This window comes from Dicentrarchus labrax, unplaced genomic scaffold (genome assembly GCF_905237075.1).
Source record: "Dicentrarchus labrax unplaced genomic scaffold, dlabrax2021, whole genome shotgun sequence".
Classification (NCBI taxonomy): domain Eukaryota; kingdom Metazoa; phylum Chordata; class Actinopteri; family Moronidae; genus Dicentrarchus; species Dicentrarchus labrax.
In genome coordinates, this window is record NW_026136721.1 from 2,311,591 (window position 1) to 2,336,788 (window position 25,198).

The 25,198-nt window shown below is 40.8% G+C and overlaps 2 protein-coding genes across 2 annotated transcripts in view; both read right to left on the bottom strand.

Moving 5' to 3' along the window:
- Nucleotides 1-25,198, bottom strand: part of LOC127354729 (stress-induced-phosphoprotein 1) — a 164,719-nt gene that overhangs the window by 111,245 nt on the left and 28,276 nt on the right. The gene's annotated exons all lie outside the window — the stretch shown is intronic.
- Nucleotides 3,011-6,246, bottom strand: LOC127354735 (homeobox protein Nkx-2.5). The gene is made up of 2 exons (XM_051384870.1): nt 5,508-6,246; nt 3,011-4,186 (listed from the first exon to the last, which is right to left on the bottom strand). Exons 1-2 carry the CDS (start codon nt 5,938-5,940, stop codon nt 3,546-3,548), a joined length of 1,074 nt encoding a protein of 357 aa, XP_051240830.1. The 5' UTR covers nt 5,941-6,246; the 3' UTR covers nt 3,011-3,545.

Here is a 25,198-nt window from a genome sequence, read left to right on the forward strand (position 1 = left end):
ATTGAACTTTGCAACAGCAGATAAAGTAGCTACAAAAGGGAAATAGCCTCACATATAATAATATAACTCTGACAGAGCTCTGTTTTTCTGTATGCTGTTAAACCTTACTGATAATACTGTCTGAGCTTTTACTGTAGGGAGATTTTGAATGCAGGACTGGAGTGTTAGAAATCAATCTTCTGGTATGAACAGATGTAATAACAGTTATAGAAGTGACATGGTACTAGTTAAAGTACATAAACATCTCCAGAAGGTCAGGAAGTTTTACTGATGGAAGTGACATACAGGGGGTGGACAAAATAATAGGAACGCCTGTTACAAGAGCCCTGCAAAATAAATACTTCAACTTTTTGTGTGAATGTTTGAGGTTGTAGTTTAAAATATAGCCTGTAATCAACTTTTTGTTCTCTAATTTTTCCAGCATAACTTTTTAGGATGATGATTTGTTGTTTAGTTCATTTTTTTTAATGTAAAAGTGGAAGTATTATAATATATTATTGAGCTAACGGGATTATTATTATTATTATTATTATTATTATCGCTGTCTCTAGCTGGTAGTGGTGTTTACCTGCCAGACGCCTCTCTGTCTCGTCTTTATTTGCGTCCATCAGTCTCTGTCCTGCGACCGGGCAGCACCTCAGGGCGAAGCGCTTATCGGCTCTCTGTTTACCTTTCAATTAATCCCCATTAGTAAGAAGAAGGCATTAGGCTGTTTTGTCCCAAACAGGAGATCAGCTGGTTAACAGCTCAGACTGACAGATCTCAATCTGAGCGCAGAGACCGGCAGTCTGGCACAGAGAGGAGCCGCACTGATCACTGCTGATAACAGCGATATTTATTAGAGCTTATTTGTTCTATCAGATGTTAATAAATCAGCTTTAATTCAGTTACATTTAAAAGGGATAGAGTGTGCGTAAAGTGGCTAAATTATTTCTGGAGTACATGGTCAGGAAATAATAGCTTATTTTGAAGCCGTATTAACTGATGAGCGTTTATGAGACAATGTTTCCTTCCAAAAATAACCATTTATCATATTAATGACCTACTGAACTCCTCTCCGTCACCAGAGCTGCTCCACTTTATCCCAGAATCCCGTCTGAATGAGTGTAAACGGGGTCTGGGGGTTTCAGTGGGAGATGGTTTAGTAAATGTGGCTCCTGCTGTTTGTTCTCAGTCTTAGCTGCTGTCTCACATTAGGACACAAGTGTGGGTGTAATTATACAAGAATGGGTTTGGGAAACAACTGTTCTCAGGCCGGAGGAACAATTATGCGCAGAGAAAAACAGCAATTGATGCTTTCCCTCCCTACTTTTCACACAACTTCCACGATCATTTATCTTCTGGAGATTTAGTCCAGCAAATAAGTTGTCAAGTTTTGATCCCATAAACGATTAAAAAAACGTTTGAGAGCAGTTTGGTCTTAAATTGACCCCCTGCCTGTGGTTTTTTTTACCCCCTGTGTGTGCGTAATGGCTAATTAACAGCGCCAATTAGGCTCTACGACCTTAACTAAAGAACAATTCTGACCTCCTAAGTATCTCTCTTTTCTTTAACCGAATTAGGGCTTCAACTTGTTTCCCCTGCTTATATCTGTTCATTATTTTTATTTTTGTTCGAATAATCTTATAATGATTCCGTTTTTAAAATGTCTGAAAATAGTAAAAGAAAAATTGTCACACCTTCCTAGAAGCCAAATGGATGTTTTCAAATGACTTGTTTTATCTGACCAACAGTCCAAAACTCCCCAAAATATTAAATTTACAATGATATAAAAGAGAGAAAAGCAAATTCTCACATTTCAGAAGCTGGAATTAAATAAAGTTTCGTTTTCTTGTTATTCGAGTTGTTATTTCAACGTTAAACCAAACCTTGACCAAAATAAAACCTATATTTCATTTGGTTTGTGATCATTTATCCTATTGCCTCAATAACTGGCCACAGAATCCATAACAAGAGCAAAGCAGTGCTATAATATCCCAGTCAGAACTTTACTTTCCTCTGCCATAAGCACAAATATCCTGTGAAATCACTGTAATATTCGAGTTATTTTGTGGATTTTTGTTCAGTTTCCTGTCGTTATGTATTATAGGATCACTGCAGTCATTTTCCCGTCCACGATTAGACTGTTACCTGTGAGAATAACGCCGGCCTGAGCTGAAATAACACCCTTAAACTGAAATAATAGCCTACAGGACACGACCCTCGCTCCCTCCTCCTCAACGGGCTCCCCCTTAAAATTCTCCCGTCCATTTTCCTCATTGGGATAAATGGTGAAACTTGTAGCAATAATACCCCCTTCTTTCACACAAACGCCTCCCCGCTGCCATCACCTCCAGCCCGGCTGCCCCCGAAGCCTCACGGCTGGGGATCTCGGAGAGCCTTTCTCCGCGAACAAAAAAAGCCTCCTGAAGGGGAACAAAAGTGACCACATTTTTCCTCCGTGTCCCCTTCTCTGCGCAGAATAACCCGCTGCCTGTCCCTCAAATGGGAATATTAGGACGTCAATCTCACGGCCCCTGTGTGCTTTTGTCTTTGCTGAGTGCCCGGCTCTGCCTACCACACACCTTTTGTCCGACAATCCAATAAGAGCCATTATTCCCGCTCCCTTGCCCGGCTGCAACTCGCTCTTCGGGGGTATTTTAGGTGCTTAATCGCGTCCTTTAAAGGACCTCAAATGGAGAATAACTTCCTCCTTTCACGTCGCCTGGCACTGGGACAAAGAGTTCCTGTGGCCTGGCCTCCTCCAGCAGCTCTCCCCTTAATATGTTTATGAGCAAAATTTGCCTCCGTGAATCTGACCCTGCATGGGTGCAATAGTATATGGATTATTATTATTCTTTTTTCCCATTATTTAGGGAAAAATACACTTTCAGTTCTGTGACGCTGTATTTTGCCATTGAAATTGTAATATTCCAAGCCCTCCTTTTCCCCAGCAACACACTGAAAGTTTAACATCCAAAAAAGGGATTTTTTTTTGTTGTTGCCCGAATACAGAATCAAACGCACCTCATTCTCATTTTGTCTGATTTATTTGAATAGATGTGAAATAGACTAAAACAATTCTCTGTTGAACCAAAAAAAAAAAAAAAAACACTTTGAAGCAAAGTCAATCTCTCCATAACCTAAAAATATACCATGTTAAAAACAAACATTTAAAAAAAAATCCAATAATCTTTTTCAGTTCAAATAAGGAGAAATGCGCAAACTTGTGCGTAATTTCCCCTCTGCGCTTCAGTCCGACCAAACTAGAGCACCAACAATTACTGGAACACAAAATGAAATTTCACCCAAGCTGTGACTGTGTGACGTCCAGACTTTACGCACACTAATCTCGGTTTTAATACACTTGAAGTAGCCGCAAAAATCTGAGTGAAATTTCATCTCATCTGGCTGCTGAATCCAAACTCACGTCCATTATATAAGCAATACTGTTATCTGAGGCGTTTTGACCAAGTTAACACACTCTTCTAAAAGGTTGTGGGTTGACCAAAATGAAAGAGCTCCATAATAAAAAAAAGAGAGACACTAGTACTGTTCTGGTGAGGCTACCAGGCCCGGATCCCCTGCAGGGAGCCCTGACAGGATGTGACCGCTGTCCCTTGATGTGTCTGGGCCTGTGGGGAGCCGCCGAGGCCGCTCACGTTACCCAAGTTCATGTTCATGAAGGCATTGGAGGTGCTGGATGGAGGAAGGGCCGGGATGCTGGTGTACGTGCAGCTGTAGTTGCTGTTGTAAGCGGGGCTGTTGTATGTATACGCTGGGTATCCGTTATAACTGTACGGGTTGGATCCGTACGGAGCAGCGGCGGCGTAGTTCTGCGCACCGCCCAGACACGGCTTCCCATCTCGGACCAGCACCGGCACGGCGACGCGCCGGGGCGGAGGAGGGTGGTGCTGTCCCGCCGCCTCTAGAGACTTGTCCTGCCGCTGCCGTTTGCACTTGTAGCGGCGGTTCTGGAACCAGATCTTCACCTGGTTCGAGGTGAGTTTGAGGGTGGTCGCCAGGTGCTCCCGCTCGGGGGCGGACAGGTAGCGCTGCTGCTTGAAGCGCCGCTCCAGCTCGAAGACCTGCGCCTGGGAGAAGAGCACCCTGGGTCTCCGCCGGCTCCTCTGCTTCTGCGCCGGCCGCTCTGGGTCGCCCTGCCCGCACTCCGCTGCCTCCTCCCGGGACACCAAACCACAGCTCTCTGGGCAGGTTGGAAGGTCACATAAGAAGTGTTAATATCTCTGGACTCTAATGATGGAAATGTTTCCCACTAATGCGTTAAAAAAAGAATATTATGCAGTTTATTATTAGACTTATTGTAGACTTATTATTCCAGTCTACAGCCAATCCACCTTTTGTCAGATTTTAAACAAAAGCCAGCACTCTTACATTTCAGTAAATACCTGACAACTGCAAAAAAAAAACAAAAAAAAAAAACTGCAGAGTCAACACTTACACATATAACATTTCTTTTGAAATCATATATAAAGTTACAACAGCCTGTAGCCGCAGCGCACAACAAAAAAAAAAGCTCAAAAATTAGACAATAAAATATAAAACACCAGGGAGGCTGAAACAGACTTGGCCAATTACAGTTTTAGGCAAATAGTTCAATTTCTTTGTGACTTGCTGCACTTAGAAACCCAAAATCCAACCTCACTCATTTACCTGTTTATGTCCAATCACGTGTGCCATGTGAGGAAGAAGTGACTGTTTATTAGCGCTACTTCACGGTGTCATTTTTCTTTTACAAGCCTCTTTAAACTAATTGTCGGTTTATGGTCCACACATCATAACAGACTCGGTATAACAGGCGCGCAGTTGAACCACTAGAAAGTGTTTGACATTTCCAGACTTTACTGGATTCGTCTCAGGTGATACTGACTTCCACCGTCTGATAGCTATTTATTGGGATAATGTCTGTCCTAATCAATCTATTCTCACTTTATTAAAGGGGAGTGTAACTTAATTTTCTTCACTTTTGTACGTCTTATATTATGAGCTATACAGTGGGGCTCCATCTGCCAAAGTTATATATAATAGAATAAATAATAATTAAAAAATAGCAGAATAATTAGCAGCGAAAAATCTGCAGAATTATTTAGAAAATGACACAAAACATGTGTTATTTTTTTTCCCAGTTGGCTCAAAATTGTGTTTGACGTTTATATTGGAAATGACATATTATATAAATAATAATCTATAACAAAAATATTACATCATAATTTAGAAAAATAAACTACATTTTGTATAACAACTGGAACATTTGTACTGTGCTGTGGCAGCAGTTCGGGTAAAGTTAGGTTGTTTTGTTTTTGTGGCTAAACATGCAAATTATTTTACAGCCACAGAAAAAAAATGAATGTAACATTTAAAACAGCTGCTTACATCTGTAGTTAATGCTGTGGCACATTTTCTCTGTGAGACATTAGATGTGAAATTAGGTTGATAATAATTGTTACACGTGTCCTTTGTTGCCTTTTGTCTGGCCTGTACAGTAGCAGCTTGTGCTTTCAACTCACTGCTCTCCTGCTCGTCCAGCTCGGCGGCCTCCAGCTTGGCTCCCTGCAGGCCGGGGTGGACGTACATGTCCGGGGACAGGCTGGTCTCCCCGCGGTCCTCCTCCCGGACCGCCAGCGCGCTGAGGTAGGCCAGGTTGTCCTCTCCGTCCGAAAAAGGAGGACTGTCCCGGGCCCCGGCGAGCATGCAGGACGGCGGGGTTTGGAAATGCTGCTGCTGCTGGGAAGGAGACCCGGCCAACTGCTGCTGAGTGTGGACCCGGTGCTGGAGCTCCAGGGACCCGGACTGCTGCTGCTGCTGCTGCTGCTGCTGCTGCTGCTCCAGCTTGAGGATATCCTTGACAGAAAACGGCGTGGAGGTGAGCGGGCTCTGCAGCATCATGTCATCCAGCTCCTGCTCTGCAGCACCGAGGAAATGAAGCCCACCGAGTAACATGCACACCCCTTTCTCCTTTTCCACTCTTTCTCTAACAAATAATTGAGCTTAATAGCTCATTCTTTGGTAATTGGAGGTGCGTTAAGCCTCTGGAATCCCTCATCGCCGTAAATCGCACGAAAACATGGGTAATAGTCCCGGTTTTGTCCATGCAGGTCTCCTCTCTGACAGATACAATGTCGGGCTTTGTAAGTGGAGTTTGGACCGGGGCGAAGGAGCGCCTCTGCCTCCTCTGATGTCAGGGGGAGGGGTGTGTGAAATGGAAAGTCTGTGTGAGCTGGAGGGGAAGCATTTGGGAGAGAGAGAGAGAGAGAGAGAGAGAGAGAGAGAGAGAGAGAGAGAGAGATTCGGGAGAAGGAAGGTGGGGCGTACGTGACGTATGTTCACTTACTGTTTTGTTGTCGGCCTTGTGTGAATATGGTGGACTCAGAATTGTACTGACTCGCTGCTCCTCCACTGTCCACGGCGTTTATCCTTCTGTACTCGCTCAATTTGGCCCCTCGCAGCTTTTTTTACGCACACATTTTGTTCCAAGACGCACTGCCCTTAATGGCTCTGCCCTTCGACTGCACACATGTGACATATCTGTTTACTTTGCCTTTTATTTTCAAAACACGTTATTTCCAATTTGAATCATTCCACCGTCGATCAGTACATTGGGGTACTTGTTTTGGATCGTGCGTAAATCTGTGCGCTCTTTTGGAGAGGCGCAGCAGGCGGCCGACTCGCTGCAAGAACGGTGGCACGTCAAGGTCAACGGTCAGGTCAAGGGATAATAGAGTCAGAGGGAACCTCTTTGCCTCGTAGTTTAACTTCACCCAGTGATTGAATGATAAACCAAAAGTGGAAGTGGACAAACGCTGGTTGATTTTGGTTCGTGATTGCTGGATATATAAAAGAGGGGATGATATTGTTTGGCTTAAAGTGGTTTTAAAAAGACAGAAAATGTTTGATGTGGGTATATTCTGTTACAATATGGCCCCAAAACTTAACTCCTGGTCTAAAAGATGCTCTTATATTTGCAGAAAGACATCCGTTTAGTCAGTTAACTGTTGTGGAGGCCGCTCCCATCGGGGGCTCCTTACAAGGACATGTTACAGTAAGATTTACTCTTACTCTTAATTTCAGAGGAGATGGTTTCCAAAGACACCAACAAGTGAAATGTGTCTAAATTACTCCAGAACACACATCATTTCCCATTCATAGCAGAGCCATTAAACTCTTCCTGCTTGCTTTGAATAATTCGTTTTTCTCTCGTAATAAAGCTCCAATGAAGCACCATTAAAGAAACCACACATAAGGAACTTTAAGGGAGAATGTGTGTTAGATTTGTCCCTGCAGCCCTCCGTCCTCTTTATCGAGGGTGTTGTATTAATAACCGCCCTGGGCCGATAAGCAGGGCCCCCCGGGGCAATTAAGATTCCTCCAGGAAAACTAGCCGACGTTTTTAGCCCGGCCTAATCTGCTCCTATCAGCTCCCCTTTCCGTTTTCCAGCGGGACCCCTCGCCTCTGTCACCCCGCTCCCTCCGCGCCTCCTGCGGGTTTCTCTCAAAGCAAACAGCCTGTAATATTATCGATTTATATTATTTATTTTATGTCTTGATTTAACACATTGAAAAACAATGTCTGGTTTATTTATACAGGGACATACCATTAATATATATTATATTACAGTTATATTAAAGGGGCTGAAGGAGCTACATGAACTCTTATTGTTATTAGTAAGTATTAGTTTATGGAGCCAACCAACCTCAGTAAAACTTTATAATTATTTTAAAAATCACAAAACTTCACTAATCTTACCTTCATTAAACTTACTTTATTGTCTAAATAATGTTTTAAAACCTCTCCCACACTTCTGTGCAGGTATGTAATTCTGGTGGAGAATACTAAAACATTTTTTTTTGTGTCTGACAGAATATAAACTCCTCTTTGTGCCATTAGATATGAAGTAGCTATATTCATGATGCCACTCACAGTGTTTCCTACACAGGCCTTTCATTTCAGCAGCCACAGTGCAGTATGATGCTGATTGAGGTTCCTCTGAGACTCCCTTACATAAAATACCACAATAATGTCTTATTTAAATCTTAACTCCACAGCAATGATGCATGTACATTTTTCTGCTAAGCATTCTGCTTAAAAAGCTGCAAAACGTTATCAAAAAACTTTTTTTTTTTTTTTTTTTACATTTTCTTAATATTTCTGAAAGTGTAATCTATTGTTGTCTTTTTTAAACAGCTTCACAGAAAGAGCTCGAGAGCAACAGTTTGTGATTATGATGTGGACGTTGAACCAAACTCCAGAGTTCACCAACATTTTCAGGCAGACATGACACATGAGTATGTTCAGAATATGAAAGTGTGGTAGGGTTTAAAGGTCATCACAATACTTTTATTCTGAAATTGTGTATTGCTTTTATCTTCAGTATCTTTATATTGAGAAGAACTTTTGTCAAAAGCTTATTTTTCCCCCAGAATTTAACTTTTTTAAGGAAAAGCCTCTAAAACGAACATTAAAATTCTCCATGCTTGTGAAATAAAACTTGTTGTCATCGTTATCTTCTTTTAAACACTTAAAAAAACATTAGTTTGATGCTGCTTTAGTGTTTACGACTTTATACACACCAGATAAAACACAGTTCACTATTTTAAACCTTTCTGTCGGGCTTCAAAAACAAAACTAAACAGTTTTTTCTGGTATCAAAAAAGAGCATAAAGTGGTGCCAAAGCTCTGTTCAGACCCACTTTAGGCTTAGGGCCCCTCAACCATCAGGGGCCCCCTAAATAAAATGGATATATGAACTCTACTTGTGTTCCTTTGTTTGTCTGTTTGAATTATGCATCTTATCAGTGCTCAATATGCGTCCTAAATCCTCCAATTTTTATGAGTTTTAGGGAATAATGTTGCCATAATTTGGATATTGGACATTCTCATACTGTAAAGTGAAATCTCCAAACTGAAAAAACAAAACTGGATCCTGCTTGTGGCCTCTCGGAGACCTGGGCTGGGTCTCCCTGTGTTTTAACCCAGCAGGTAGTAAATATCCTGATGTGCAGCTCTATCTATGGAAGCTGGAGACAGACAGATATATATGTGTGGTTGTCCCAGTAGACTCCCCGGCGACTCTCCCCAAATCACGCTATATCATCATCAGCGCGTCCTCGTAAAAAAGTGCCAAACAAGGCAGGATAGTGTTTAGACTGGCACACGGCCGCCTCCATTTACTTTAAATAAGCATTAAATCCAATGACGCCAGGCTGAGCGCTGTGTTTTCTGTGTGTCAGATGGGCCAACTGTCTACAGCAGCTTATTGGAAAGAAATTAAAACTGTTTTAGTTAAAGTTAAGTGACCGAACGTTTGGTTTTGGTTGAATGGTTATTCTAGGACAAGGTTTCCAAACTGGGGTTCAGGGATCTCCAGGAGTCCTTGAGAGGTTTCCAGGTTGGATGAACAGTTCATGTTTAACTTGATCTCAGCTGAAGTTCATAACTCATATTTTGTTTTGTCTGATGTCCAGCAAGAGGAAACTGTAGACTCAAAGAATTAAAACCTGTGACCGACCTTAACTGAATGAAATAAGTTCACTAAACTGTAAACTAAATCAAAAGTGAAGCTGGCAGCATGTTTATTAGCTGAAAATGCAGTTTTGTAGTAATGCCACTTTGCACTAACCATAGAAAACCACACATTTGTTGTCATATTACACAGTCCACAGTGTAAACAGCAGCTCCTGTATGGGAGCTCTAGAGGGACAAATTCACAATGGTGCCGTTCATTTTCTCTTTGAGCTGAAAACTTCTAAGAACCCCCGAAAGAAGCCAAAACTCTTAAATCTGTCACCTTGAACCAGGTTTAAGCACAAGTCCTCCAAATTATACAATAAAATTGTACCTAGCCTTTAAAATAGTGGTTCCCAACCTGAGGGTCAGGGCTCCAACTAGGGGTCACCAAAGCTTCATGGGGGAGTCTCAAGGCCTTCTCGATTTATAAGAGGTGTAGGAAAACTTTAAGTATATACTGTAGAGTTGGCCTATATGTCAGCATTTTGTTCATTTCTGTGAAGAAAACTAAAAATTAAAACCAGGTGCAATAAAAAGCAATGATTAGATTATTATTTAGGTCATATTCACTCTGCTAAATAGCCTCGACTGGCATTCGAAAATTTAAAACAAGCAAAGAGCTAATAGAACAATGAGAAAGAAAACCCCAAATTTGTCAAAAAAAAGAAGCCTATTAAGTCTGTATGATTATTAAATATTAAATAAACACATAATGGAGACAGAGAATTGTACAAAAACTTACTACAGATATCAGAAAAACTCATCTCTGATCAATATTCACAGGAAATAATCTGCTCAAAATCCACAAACTTCCTGCATTCATTCATTGTACAGTTGATCAGTTGTTTTGTTATTGTTATTGATTGAATATAATATGATAATATACATGAAATAAGTCATTTAGTCAGGGGCCATCTGATAGAAAAGGGATCCCTGAAGGAACGACCGCTTTAGAACAACACATAGAAGAGTTTTATGATTCGACGCCTCAGCAGGACGACATTATTATTTGTTAAGTTTTACGGGACCTTCGTCGTGATGGTTAAAGTTATAACCACTTGGTTAAAGACCCGTCCATCCACCCTGACCTCCTCAGTCTGTATAACATCACACTGTTTCTTCCTCATCATCACTATGGCCCCTAGAGGCCTGTGTCACTTTGCCATTTGCCCTGAAACGACTCTTTGTTGTTTTCTTGAGTGTTTCTGTTTTTAATTGGATCATTTTTTAGCTGCGAAGGACACGAAAACATAAAAGTTGACCTTTTGTGTCGTAAAAATGTCTCCAATAGTTTGCATCTTTGCACTGATGTTGTTATTGCCCCCACATCCTACAGCTTTACGGACAGTGTCTAAAAATGGGCCAGTACTCACCACTACTGAGTACGCCAAAAGAATTAGAGTTGGCACCTTTCTTTGGTCCAGTTCAGACAGTTTACCAAGATTTTTAGCCTCTTTTAGCTCATTGTTTTTGGTTTTACAACACATTCGATACCAGAGCCAAAGAGGAGATTTGTGTGAACCTCAGGGATCATGACTGGGACCACTCAGGTTTTGTCATCATGTCTGAAGCCGTGCAGGGAAGCTTATAGAAGACTGTGAATTTTATCCAACGGACTGAGTGTTACTCATCAGGAGGAAGGAGGTCTGTCAGCCTGCACAACTAGACTGGTGCTGACAGAGCCGGAAAGAAGACTGTGACCTTTGTGGGGCTTCTGTTTGAGCTTTTATCTTTCACACAAACAGAGATAAGTCTGTTAAAATGTCAGTGAAAACTTTGCAGAAGCTTGAAGGGTTGAATTAAAGTACGTGGCTCTACTTATATTCACCGAGAATTCACAACAACTACAATAACTTTTGTTCAAAAGATAAAACTTTTAAATGATTAGATACTTAGAAACTCATTGTGCTGCATTATAGGCTTTAGAGTCTTACTGCGAATAAAAGTCTAAATATAATATTCATGTGGGGACTAATATAATAAGTAGAATATCATAAGAATATAGTATAAAACTGATAAAAGTCATTAGTTATTTTATTATGCTGGACTAATCATAATATAATTTTAAGCCTTCATGAAATTGTTTTGGGGAATTAGAAGGAGAGCTTATTATACTTAGAGATGTAAGGTTTATGGATTTGTGTGTGTGTGTGTGTGTGTGTGTGTGTGTGTGTGTGTGTGTGTGTGTGTAGTATGATGCAATTTTGTCTTGAGGCTATAACTTTAACTTGATTTTAGAGAACAGAGTGAGGGCTAGTGTGGATGCACTGATGGGATTTCGTCCTCTCTCTCTCTCTCTCTCTCTCTCTCTCCCTCTATGTGTGTGTGTGTGTGTGTGTGTGTGTGTGTGTGTGTGTGTGTGTGTGTTATGAACGGATGGTAACAATAGGAAATGCTACACCTCTTGTCTGCTGTCATTTGCGGCCCAGCGGAGGCGCCAGGCGGCTCTGGATGGTTGGATGGAGAGAGAGGAGAGATAATCTCAGCCAACCGGGCGTGCGTGTGCGTGTGTGTGTATGTGTGTGTGTGTGTGTGTGTGTGTGTGTGTGTGTGTGTGTGTGTGTGTGTGTGGGTGATATCTGAACGAGTGTCAGCGAGAAACAGAAACAATAACATTTTATTAAGATGTTAAGAGCAGCAAACACACACTTTATCTTATACATGTTGAACTGTTTTGTTCCTCAGCATAATCAGACAGATATCAGTCAATCAGATCAATTAGAGCAGCTAGAAGAGAACTGAACAAGTTTATTATAAATGTGCTGCTCAGGCTGTAGGTGTGTGCAGAGATATATAATATAAACTATAATATAAACTATAATATAAACAACCGACAACAGCAGAACATTCATTCTTTTAAAAATATAAAACCAAGCGCGAGAAATATTTAATCTCAATAAAATAAATTAAACCAATTAACGATTCAGTGCAAAAGCCGTTTTATTAAATATTAGTTATATATATTAAATATATGACATGAATAAACATAAAAAACATTAACTGCAGTCCGAAAGCGTTTGGAAGCGTTAAATAATATAAAGAAAATTACAATTTATTGAATTACAAAAGTTGAGGAAAAGACATTTTCAGGGTCTATTTTCTATTTTTTTCCGTGATGAAGAATTTCTGAATCCAAACATGATTTTTGAAAGATTGCAGCTTTTTAGTAAAACTATATAATAAGATGCATTTATTTATTATTATTATTATTATAAGACATTTTTCGTAAATTGTCCATTTGTGCAAAAATAATAATTCTGTTTTATAATTTGGGATTTTTTTTATTAAATTAAACTTTGGTTTCAACAAACAAAGTCACAATTCTCGATCGCTTGGTTCGTTAAAATGTTTTAATCTAATTGATTTTATTTCCCACATATATATTTATGGTCTATTTTCTATTGTTCTGACATAAAAAAAACTACAATATTTCACATAGAATGAGCAGAATGTTATAATTCAGCCTGTAATATTTAATTTATTTAAGGTGACGCAGAACTCTGATGGAAACATCCTGTGAAGAAACTAAACACACTTTCAGTATTCGATTTAAATACTTGTTAATAAACAAAATACACGCAAGCATACAATAATAATTAATATATTATTAATAATAAAAAAAATCAATCTTTGACAGAGTTGATCTGAGCTGTTCCTCTCCTGTCCGGCAGCCGTGCGTAAAAGTTCGCGCGTCTCGCTGCCTCGCGGCTTAAAGGCTATACTCGTGCACGGCTGCAATCGCGCGTGCGTGCCTGTGTGCGTGTGTTTAGATAGCAGAGGCCTGCAGCCAGTAATAGCTCCATTAAGCAGAGTGGGAAGACGCTATCTCAGTGATCCGTAACGTCTATGTCCGCCCAGCAGGACACAACCAGCGGCCACACACCTCTCCAGAACAAATACGCTTCCACAACGACGCCTGGATTCACCCTGTTACCGTGGAAACGGGACTAATTAGGTTCAATTAAAGCAACAGCTGAGAGTTTTCTTACATCTTTTTGTCCGAGATGTGTAAAAAAAAAAACTAACGTTAGACGGAAATGTGAATTTAAAAGAAGCAAACACATTTTTTTCGCTAAAAGCGCAAAAACACATAAAAAAAGACACTTTCTTCATCACATTGTGGGTTTTAAATGTCAGGCCTCCTCTCTGCTGATGTATTTGGCCCTCATTCAGAGCTCTGAGTCGTTAAAAGTTCGGGACAGGCCTCTATATCTCTCACACACAACCCCAAATACACCGCATGACGCAACCGGCTCTGTTTATGAACCCGCCCGGCCCGCTGTATAAATTGTGGCGTTGAATGGTTTACCTAATGGGACTTCTGTTTCTCGTTTTCTGTCACCCGGCACGCCAGACTCCGCTGACAAACGACCGACTTTTACCGGCAGAGGAATTCCTGATTTATGTGGGAAATGAAACGAGAGCGAAGCATTTTTTTTCTCTTCTTCTTAACCATGCAAATAAAGTAAATGATCTCCACCCCAGCAGCCATTAAGACCGGGAGATTTGTATATAAACGCGCCAGAGGAGAGGAGGCAATGTCTTCCAGAGTGATAGATGTGTGTTTTGTTATTTTGTTTCTCATATTGTAGCACGATGAAGGAGGAATAAACTGGAGCTGGATGCAGGGAGGGAGACCCGCCGCCCAGTATATCGACTCCTAAAGCCTCCACTTCCATTGTTATTACTGCAGAGGAAACAAGTCGTTACAGCCACGGCGCTCTGATTTATGACCGTGTTGTTTCTTAACTTAAGTAGAAATTTCCAGAGAGAGGCCTGTTGGTCTAATTTGATGAGGAAACCACGCAGAGGAGGAGAGGAGTCTCCAGAAATGAAAGAATAAATGAGCTTTTAGGCCTCTTTAGTCTTATCACACCGCAGGGATTGATTCTCTCAGAGCTTTCGAGGAGTGGAGCGTTTTTATGATGAATAATTTCCCCAGATAAACTCAGGTTTATGTGATGATGTGACTCCCGTCTACTCCGAGGAGAAGCCTGTGCGTCTGTGTATAAACTGGGGGGGCATTAGTGCCTCCAGGGTGGAGACAGACCACTCCATCACGGCGCAGACAGTCCGGATTCCCCTCCAGCACCATTAGAGCCCCTTCGCCCCCTTTTTTCTTACACCGAGCGTCTCCTTTATCAGCTCTCTATCTCCCAAACAGCGTCCAGCCTGGCTGCTTTACAACCTGCCGAGGGTTTCAACCATCAATCACTGCGGGCTGAGCTCCGCCAGGCCCCGGACCCAGCCGCTGTCTCCCTCTGTCCGGGTGTCAGGAGGCTTCTCTGGAGCGTCTCACATCGGACAGACTGCGGATTGGTTTCCAGAAAGAAAAAGTGTGTTTCTGAATATATTTTTTAATGGTATAAAGGGAAGGAACACCTGCACGACATTTTAAACATGCAACACATGAGGGAAGTGAAGGCTTCAGGAGAAAGATTCGTTCTCAAAATTCAATTCAATTTTCTAAATTATAAACAAATAAATTGTTTTCTGTCTTCAGAAAAAGAACAATTATGCAAATGTAAAACAACAATTGACTCATTTTCGACTGTACTTGTTAAAATGAGTTCTTTGTTTCACATATGAATATGTTTTGGCTGCAGGCGCATTAATGGATCATATTATTCAAGAGATGAAATATGAGCTCGTCTCAAGGAGACAGGCGGTTTTTCTTTAAGGCCAAAAAAGGAAGACAGAAAAATTGAAACCATTAAAAGCCACTTTTTCTTCCTGAGTCTCTTATGAAAAAGTTAAACACGAGGCTGCTTCTTTATCTTTGATGCATTATCCATTACAATAAATGCATTTAACTCGTCTGAGTGGCTTCAACTGTTACAACCTTCAAAGAGTAACTTTAAAGACATTTGTGGACGAGAGTTTCTCCTCCTCTGCACAGGCTTTAATATTTTTATATTTCTTTGCTGTTTAAGATTTGCCATCCAAAACCGTCTTTGCGATCCTTTCAGATGAAGAACTATTAGAAGAACTAGGGATATATATATTCTCCAGGCTGGACAGCAGGGCCAGCAGTGGGGGGTTCAGGCCCCCCCCAAACCGGCTCTGCTGTCCTGCAGGAACTCACTTGTTCAGAAAACGCAGAGAAAGTTCCCACTCACACGACCTCTGTCAGCTCTGATGAATGAACTCCGACTGAAGGCAGAAAGATTCCCTGAAACGTTGTAAGCTGTTCAGCAGCGGAGTACTGCTGAAGCAACTGCGCACAAAGTCCCTCGCTTTATATTGTCAACAGTTTTTGTGTCTGAGGTCAAAGGTCTAAATGTTATCAATATAATATCAATATCGACTCCAAATAGTCTTTTATTGACTTTATTATAAAATCAGATCGTTTAATCACATTTATTGTCAGGCATATTGTGCAGGTACTGCTGTGTTTGTCCGTGATGAGTTCAATTAAACTCGGATTAGCGCGCTTTGCTCGCCTTTACGCACGGGTTTGGATGACGCTCGCAAAGTGTCGACTCGTGCGCGTACACGTCACACCATGCGCGTCCTCGTTGACCTGCCGGTTACCCTGCCTCTGCCGGAGGACGGAGAGACTCGCGGCGTGCTGCTGCCGGTCCCCGAGCGGGCTCTCCGTGTTTAGGCGGAGGAAGGGCCTGTTTCCTGGACCAGGCTAAACACGGGCCTCCGGAGCGCCGCGCTCAGGCGGGACCGGCCCTCTTCTGGCCGGACGGACAACGCCAATCGATCACTCCGACCACCGCCCCCCTCTGAGGGCCGGGCGGACAGAGGCTCACAGCTGGGAAGGCTCCGGACCAGAAGGGGGGGGTCAAGGGCCCCCTGCACCGTCGCTGCTCGGGAGTTTGTCATCCTTACGCCCCCGGGATGACAGCAGGGCGGAGGGGTGGAGGATGTTTATTGCTGCTTCTCAGGGAAGCTTCCTGCCATTAACTTTCACTTTCACTTCCAGAGTGAAGACATTTAAGGTCTTCATTTTAAATCCTGAGTTCAGTTTGATCCGGACATTGTTTAACTGGAGTAACTCTGGTTTATTGATACGTTCAGTTCTTTAAAGCTGGATCAATTCACTGATCGATCACTGATGAGATTTATTATTGTATTTATTAATGATTATATGATCAGGTGCACCCAGGAAACACCTGTCCTATCGCTCTTTATATATGTGATGTGTTGTGAGGTTTAGATCTTTAGATACAGTTGGAGAGATGTTAAATAGATTAAATCAATTATTTTAGCCCACACTCAGTTTACATCCTCTTAAATTGATTTATCTGGAAACTTTCCATCAGATAATTATTTATTTATTCATTAATCCTTTATTCTATAGGTCACTGAGATAGAAATGGGATATGAATCTATATTTCTGAGGTCTTTTGTTTTAATTATCAACCTGCTCGCTTCCAAAAAAAAAGTTCAGCCACAATAACTGATTAAAATATGAAATAAACGAAGGAAATTAAATAAGAAAATAAAATCAGAACAGTCCCTTTCTTCTTAGAGATCATCCACAGAAACCTGTAATCTGCTGTCAAACACATTTAAATGTAAATGTACCGTATGAACAAAATACATTATAAATAAACAAAAACTATAAAAAGTAAATATCAGATCATACTCAATATAGACAGGTAGTTGATTTAAAAGTGATCAGGTCTTAAAAAACAGGTTTGTTACGTCTCTTCTTTTGACTTTCCAACAAGAACTTATTGACCTCCTGCTGCACCCTGCTCCAGTTATCAATCAATGGGCTAATGTAAGGGAATAAAATACGGTTCTTAATGATCCAGAATATAAAAGAAAGAACCTTTAACAAGGGATTTCAGCTTTATCTCAAAACCTGAGCCAACAAAACAAAACCCAAATCTGCATGTCTTCATCCCAACATGGATAAGTGAGAAAATGTTCATGTGGTTTACGTGAACTGACCCTTTACAATCATTTTCTAAGAGCGGTTCAGTGGTTTGCAATGTTGCAAGTCTCCAGAAGGTCTTGGGTTCGAATATGTGAGTCCTTTCTGTGTGGAGTTCTCATCCGGGTGCTCCAGTTTCCCCCACCATTAAGACGTGTATGTTAAGTTTTGGATTTGGGAGGTTTGCTGCCCACTGCTCCTACTGAGGATGGGTCAAATGCAGAGAATGAATTTCCTAATAACTGCAGACTTAAGAGGCAATAAGTTTCTATCTGTTTGTCAAACTGTTGAGAAAGGAAGGAAAAAGTTCTGGAAGTGAATCAGCAGCTTCATCTGAAAGTCTTAGAAAGTGTGTGTTGATGCACGTTGCTGCACTGTAATAAGTTATTTTAACTCAAAACAAGTACTGAAACATTGAAAACGACACAAACTACATTTTTAAAGCAGATTTGACTCGTAATGCCCGTAATAAGTTACTCTAACTTTTTATAAGTTACAGAAACATTCCTAATTAAGACCTTTTTATTGAATATTTTGTTTTCACAGTACAAATAAAACGTACAAAATTAAGTCACTTTAAGCTACTTGATCAACAATGTTTTTTTAACTTTGTAAAATTGAGTTAGTTTTACAGTGTGTGTGTGTGTGTGTGTGTGTGTGTGTGTGTGTGTGTGTGTGTGTGTGTGTGTGTCAGTACCTGTAGGTGTGTGTCAGGTGTTGTGGGCTCCAGTTTCCTCTGAGCTGAACTTGATGCTGTAACTCAGTCCCGTGAATCAGCTAATGAGCCTGTTGGACATGTAATTAGCCTGAGAGAGACGTGTAATGATGCTGGCAGCCCCTCCAGTGTGACACTTCATTAATGTGTGTGTGTGTGTGTGTGTGTGTGTGTGTGTGTGTGTGTGTGTCAGGTCCATTGTGAGTCTTTAACACTACAGGGACACACATGGAAGAAACGTTTCACCGTCCGGTTGATCCTGTGTTTTATTTATTTACCCAAATAGTTCAGCTCTTAAATTTCCTCTTGATTTATGATCATATTCATTACTGTATAAATAAAGTTTATTTGAGCTTTAGCTTAGATTTAATTTGTAATAAACTTTACTTTTTTTTTCTTTTTGCAAGTAATGGACTTCCAGTATTCTTTATTTTGACCCGTTTTTATTTGAAAAAAAAAAAAAATATTTTGGGAAAGTTTGAATGTTTTAACAACTCAAATCAATAAAATAAAAGAATAAATAAATGAACTTTAATTGGAGCAACTTTAACAGTTTGTTCTAAATGTGACAAACAAGAGAAAATAATGTATTTTTGCTGCGTTTTATTGGTGCATAACAATAAACCTAGTAGAAAAACAGAAATAAAGACAATAAATGTAAACGATATGTATAATATGACCATTATTTAAATTAAGTCAGTTAGTCTTTACATATGAGAGGTTCTTATAGACGGCAGGTTAAGGCTGTTTTATGGAACATGGTTTGGATTGTTGTTTCTTTTCTTGTGTCTTGATAATCCATAAATAAAAATCAATCAATCAATCAAGTCTGTGCAGGAAAAGTTCAGTCTGAGGAATTATTTGCAATGTGCACGATATCGTCTCAGAGATTAATGGAACTCATAAATGTGTAGATGCAGGGTGGATGATGTCAGTGGAGTCCCATAACTTGTTGATCAGACCAGCTGCAGATGTGAAGAAGTTTGTTTTTGAGCCTTCATTTTATTAATTCAAGTTTATGTTTGTGTTTTTATTAATCGTATTTCAACTGAATCTTCTGTTCAAATATATTTATATCTACAGTTTGTGTCATCTTTAGTAGTAATCTTAATCTTAATAACTAAATTTGAGAGATAATTGACAACAACCATTAAAAAATGTTAATTACGCCTGCGTGAGACTCGTGTTTTTAAGTGAAATATGATATTTCACCCATTTAAATGAGTTTATCACATGTAAAAATAGAATAAATTCACAAAACAGGGACGTCTTGCATTACACAGCATCTTCTGCATGTGTAAATGTGCTTTCTCATAAACGAAAGAATACGTATCACCTAGGCTCCACATACGTTTACCACATGTTGCGTGAGTCGTGTGTGTGTGTGTGTGTGTGTGTCTTCATCAGCAGGTTGTGTATGACCTCGTTGACCTCATGTGGATTAAGCAGCTAATATATCTGTGGAATGATTCTGCAGGTCTAATCATAGCAGAGGTAAGGTGTCACACAAACACAAACACACACACACACACACACACACACTTAAACAGGCAGTTTGGAAGCCTTGACAGGAGCCAGTAGTCTTGCAAGCACTTGATGGTTTGATTGACATGTTTGCCAGTGTGCAGTGGGCGGGGCTTAATGTAAACACACACATTCTCCACTCCCAAGTTCTTTGTCCACACCCTCAAATAGTCCTTGGCCTAACAGAGAAAGAAAGAATGACACACACACACACACACACACACACACAACAAAAACGCAGCAATGCAGTAATGCTCACGTCATGTACAGGCCTGTCTTCACTGCTCTGTGTACTCTTCTCTCTCTGTGTGTGTGTGTGAGTGTGTGTGTGTGAGTGTGTGCTGGCCAAGAGATCAGAGAGCTGGAAACATGACAACGTTCTCTCTCGCTGCATCTGAGCGGCGACAGGAATGTTAGGAAGCAGCTACCATGTTCTGACACTCTGATGTGACGGTATGTAGCGCCCCGGAGTCACATTTCGTTCTTCCACTCCTCCGTGTGAGAGCCGTGTGATAGTCATCAATCTGCAGGATGAAAGCTGCTAAAAATATATAAAACGCTGATGTTTTGTTTTCCTGCACGGTAGAAAGAGTCTGTCCTTCAGAGCTGGTGTAACCCCGAACCACACCGCTGCCAATCTATCGAAGCATTTAAACAATGTGTTTATACTGCACAAAGGTCCAGTGTGAGACATTTTCAGAGGATCTGTTGGTAGAAATGGAATATTATATTCATCATTGTGTTTTGTTACCTTATAACGAGCTGTTTTTAGCTACAGAGGCCGCCACGTTGAACCACCATGTAGCTACAGTACTAACTAAGGACAAACCAAGCACTGGCTGTAGATTGGGCCTCCAGCGTCGTTCTCCTACTTGGAAGGCGAGCGGTGTTCAGTTGGTTGCAGTCTGCAACTTCACCATTAGATGCCAGTAAATCCTACACACCGGTCCTTTATCGGAGGATCCTGAGCGACTATGATAAGTCTAATATTAGAAAGCTGCCCCATCTGGTCAGGTTTAGAGAGAGAGGGACTTTGAATCCACTGAGTTGATTCTAGTCAGTCATTGTGACATAAAACTGAGGTTTCTCAGCTAAAAAAGCAATTATAAAAAGGGGGGATTAACGATCAGTGCCACAGGACTAACAGTGTTGTCAAGCTGTGCTAGAAAACCAAGGAGGAGTAATAACAACAATGGTGACTGCTATAGAGAAAATAGAAACTACTGTGGAGGTTTTATTTCACATAGATGGAAAATAGCAAAATATGTATATATGTTGGCATGGAAACTTAAAGCGACGTTAGATTCAGGAGGATATGTTGGTCTCTGGCGAGTGGTTAGGGAAAAATCGCTGTCCTGTCCTGGTAGATAACTTTGTAATGTGGACATATTTCTACTGTTTACCTCGCAATCATCACAGTTGTATTATAGTTGTATTATAAAACCGTAGTCTGAAGCGTCTGACAAGCCTTTAGATTCACAGATCCATCGTGTAAACTGGACTACCTGGATCATATTTCATGTTTCACCCAGTGGCGGACTCAGGCTGTAGGCATTTTTTAGCATGTGTTGTCCACTGGATCTCACCTGTACCTGAAGCTGACGTTTTAACTCAAGGCTAACTCATTTTAGAACGCCTTCTAATACAGAGAAAATACCTCTAATCTGACTCTAATTCATAAACCACTCAGTCATTTTCAGAGGGAACTTTAAGGATTGGAAGAATGATAACTGGACCGGATTTATCAGGACAACTTCTCACTTCAAGTGTGTGTGTAAGGAACAGATGTTTTGTGCTGCGTCGCTTATATTTGCGGTGTAGTGATGACAATATGGAGGAAAAGGGATAGCTGAGGTCCAGTTGGGAGAAACTATCAAAACGTCTCGTTGAAACAGCAGCTTCCCTTCTTCCTTCCTTCATTTAGGAAAAGAAAGCTCAAGCTGTCAAGGTTGTGTCTGCAGCTGTGTGAGGAGGGAGACTGTCCTTCAGCTGTCGGAGACAACATGCATCCACCCCTGCTGAGGCATCCTTGAGCTGACCTGACCTTGACCTCTGACCTCAACCTGGAAGAAAAACTCACTGGGAATCAAGAAGCACATCTCCCTAAATCTCCCTCCTCTGAGTCCCCCCCCCTCAGCTCTTCCTTCTGTTTAATGGATCCTTTCCCTGTTGACTCTCTTCCTGCTCTCCTGGACCGAACTCGGGCACCTGGGAGCTCAGCTGTCGCAGGATGTGGGAAACCACAGGACTCCCTCAGGATCTGCCAGACACACACAGCCAGCAGGTGTGTGTGCAGCAGTCGGGAGGGCTGCAGTGTTGATAGTAGTCGAGTGTTTGTGCTGCTGCTCTTGAGATCAAGCAGCGAATTTGATTTCTTCCCCCACACGGAGTCTCGCAGGCGGCGTTTTGTGCTTTTAGTTACTAAGTTTTGACCTTTAAATTAGACATATTTGTTTTTTAAATGTGGGTTAAGCTTTCAGTTATACAAATGGTTTACAAAAAAGCAGCAAATCCTCACACAGAGAAACTGGAACCAGCAAATGTTTAACGTGAAGTATTCATCAATTATCAAAATATTTAGTGATTCATTCTCTGTTGGGAAATTCCCTCGTCACAGCAGCAAGACAGAAGCAAAAGATGTGTACTATACACTATAGAAATAAAATAGAATGGGCAAACACAACGAACAGACAGAAATGTCATTAAACATATACGATAAACAAACGGACAAATAACAAATCGACTAATCGTTTAAGCACAAGCCATTTTTTAGACTTTTGGAGCGATTTCTGTGCTGCTTAATGAAGAATTGTTTAAGATGATTGTAAATGTATGTTTGCTATATTTAGGTTTTTACATTTTGGAAGAAATTTACTGCAACATCATCTGTCAATGCAGAACATTTAAACTACTGTTTTCATTTCATTTTTGCGTCACAAAATACCTGCAAAGGGACATGAAATTACATTTTAAGCACTGAATGTAGTTTTACTCGTGGCTTGAGAACCGGAGGGTTGCTGGTTCAAGTCCAACATGGACCACAGTATGGAGTGGGGACTGGCAGCTGGAGAGGTGCCAGTTCTACCTCCTGTGCACTGCCGAGATGCCCTTGAGCAACGCACCTAACCCCTAACTGCTCCCCGGGCGGCTACGGCTGCTCACTGCTCCTAATGTATATAGTAATGTATAGAGGATGGGTCAAATGTATGTAAAAATGCTGTATATACTGTGAAATGACAACAAAGACTGATATTTGTATTTGTATAAATTATGTTTTAATTTCATTATTGCCAAATTCATTTAGTTTATTACAGTCTGCGGCATGAAATCCTTCTCCTGGAACAACAAGGGAGCATTTCATACAACAAACACACCTCGTTAACGAAAAAAAAACAGCTTTTAAAACTCTTTAATACCACACAGGAGACACTGAAGTAAAGGATGATGAAATAGAAAACTGAAAGTGGCACTGTGTGTGTGTGTGTTTTAGATCCTTCACTGCAGATTTACAGCGTGTTGGATAAAAGTAAAGCTCAGCGGTTGATTCCCACGTGTGGTTTCAGATCAGGCTTTTGAGGGTAAAACAGTGTTCGTGGTGAATCCAGCTTCTTTACGGAGGATGAGTGAAGTTCTCAGTTTGTCACTTATTATTCCACAAACAAAGGAGCTTTAATACGGGATTCACCCTTTCTGTCAGTGGGGATTTTAATGGAAAATCCACATTGGTCTCAACATAAAGAAAAAAGCTAAGCTCCAAACTTTATTCACTTGCTGATGTTTGTGCGGTAAGCAGGGAAGCAGCTCCAAAATCTGTTTTGGGACAGGAAAGAATAAATACCAGTAATGTGGCTCCGGGACCTGAAACCATTAGATTTTTATGTTTATGTAGCTACGACATGTTTAGCTTAACACTCTTGTGTAATTTGGTGATTATAATTAAATATTAGGTTGATTTATTTCTAAATGATAGTTGGTCACCAAACATTTAGCGTACTGGGCTCTGGCTCTGTATGAGAAGGTTATTTGTGATGATTTTCATTTTATGTAACCATTAGCTTTGGTACAATATATGAATTATGTTTAATATTGGTTATGGTCTCTTGCAAATAAATGAAATAAAATAAATAAATGAAAATGTCATCCAGCAGAAATGACGCAGGCTTGCCGTTGGTCTGAGTTTGACTCACATCAGTTATGAAACAACAGCAGTTATGTGAGTTTAAAGGCGCACCAATCAATGTTTTTAACATTAACAGTAGCTAAAATGTCTATATGTGGCGTGAAAGGGAAAACGTGTCGTGATGAACTCACAGAGAATTATCACCAAAACAGCATTGCTAATCTTGAATCCTGGATTTTTGTTAAACTACGCTGGAGTTCATCAGAAGGAACTTTTGGCTTTGTTATGTCCTTTAAATAACATAAGCTAATTAGCTAGAACTGAGGAGACTCGACTGAATGAAACAGACCATTGACAGTATTTATAACGGGCAGAGCTTCTGGGTCTGTGAAGTCTTAAACCTGCATTCTCTGTAACGACCAGCAGGGGGCAGCTCCGTTACCATTCAGTCTTATGGAGAAATGAGTCGACTTCTCAGTTGATTTATGAGCTCAGTAAACAGTTTCCTGATGAGTTTCTGGTCTCAGTCTCTAGTTTCAGTCTTCTTCCATACAGCATGATGTTCATTTAGTAACTGATGGTCCCATTTAGAGTAAAATAGACCATAAAGAAGGGTATGCTTTAGGGCGGGGCTACCTTGTGATTGACAGGTAATTCTCAGAAAGCATGGACTAAGAATGTGAGTGAGAGTCTCCTTTGTTAATTCTTAAAAATACTGTCCATCGTGAGTCCGACAGGAGTGCAATGTTAAATCAGTGGAGTACTCTTTTATGTTTTCAACTTATCCTTTAATGTTTGTGTTGCACTTTAGGGTTTTGTTGTGGTTGCAATTCACCACCTTTCCAAAGCTAAAATGTTTTTCTGGGTTATTTATCTCAGACATCAATCCCTCTCCTTCTTCTTCACATGTCCAAACAGGTGGCGTCCTGCAGCGTCTCCGCAGGACAAACACAGTTTTAAACCTCCTTAATGCTCCATCTGTTTACTGCCTTGTTGGTATGAATGAAACCAGAGGCAGTGTCGAGCACCCCAGCGACCAGAACCGAAGGGTCAGGGAGGGGTCGCCGCTGTCATCAGCACAGAGATGGGAAACTATTATTGGAGCTATTGTGGAGTGGCTATTACTCATGTGAAAGGAAGTTGTCTTGTTGTGTATATGTGTGTGTATCTGCATGTTCTGATGACTGTACGTTTACACAGATCTATCTATAGACTACAAGTTGTTTCTGATTGATTGTGCTGCAGTGGCACTTTGAAACTCCCATGTATCCTCACTGCTGCAGACTGAAATACACCGAATTATGAGCTGAGACAACGAATGATGATTGATCGCTTATATTTCCCCTTTTTAAAAGCTGGTTTAGTTGATTAATTAAGAAGTTTCAACGCTCTACATCTTTGTTATTTCAACACAAAATTAATCTGCATATAGAAAATATA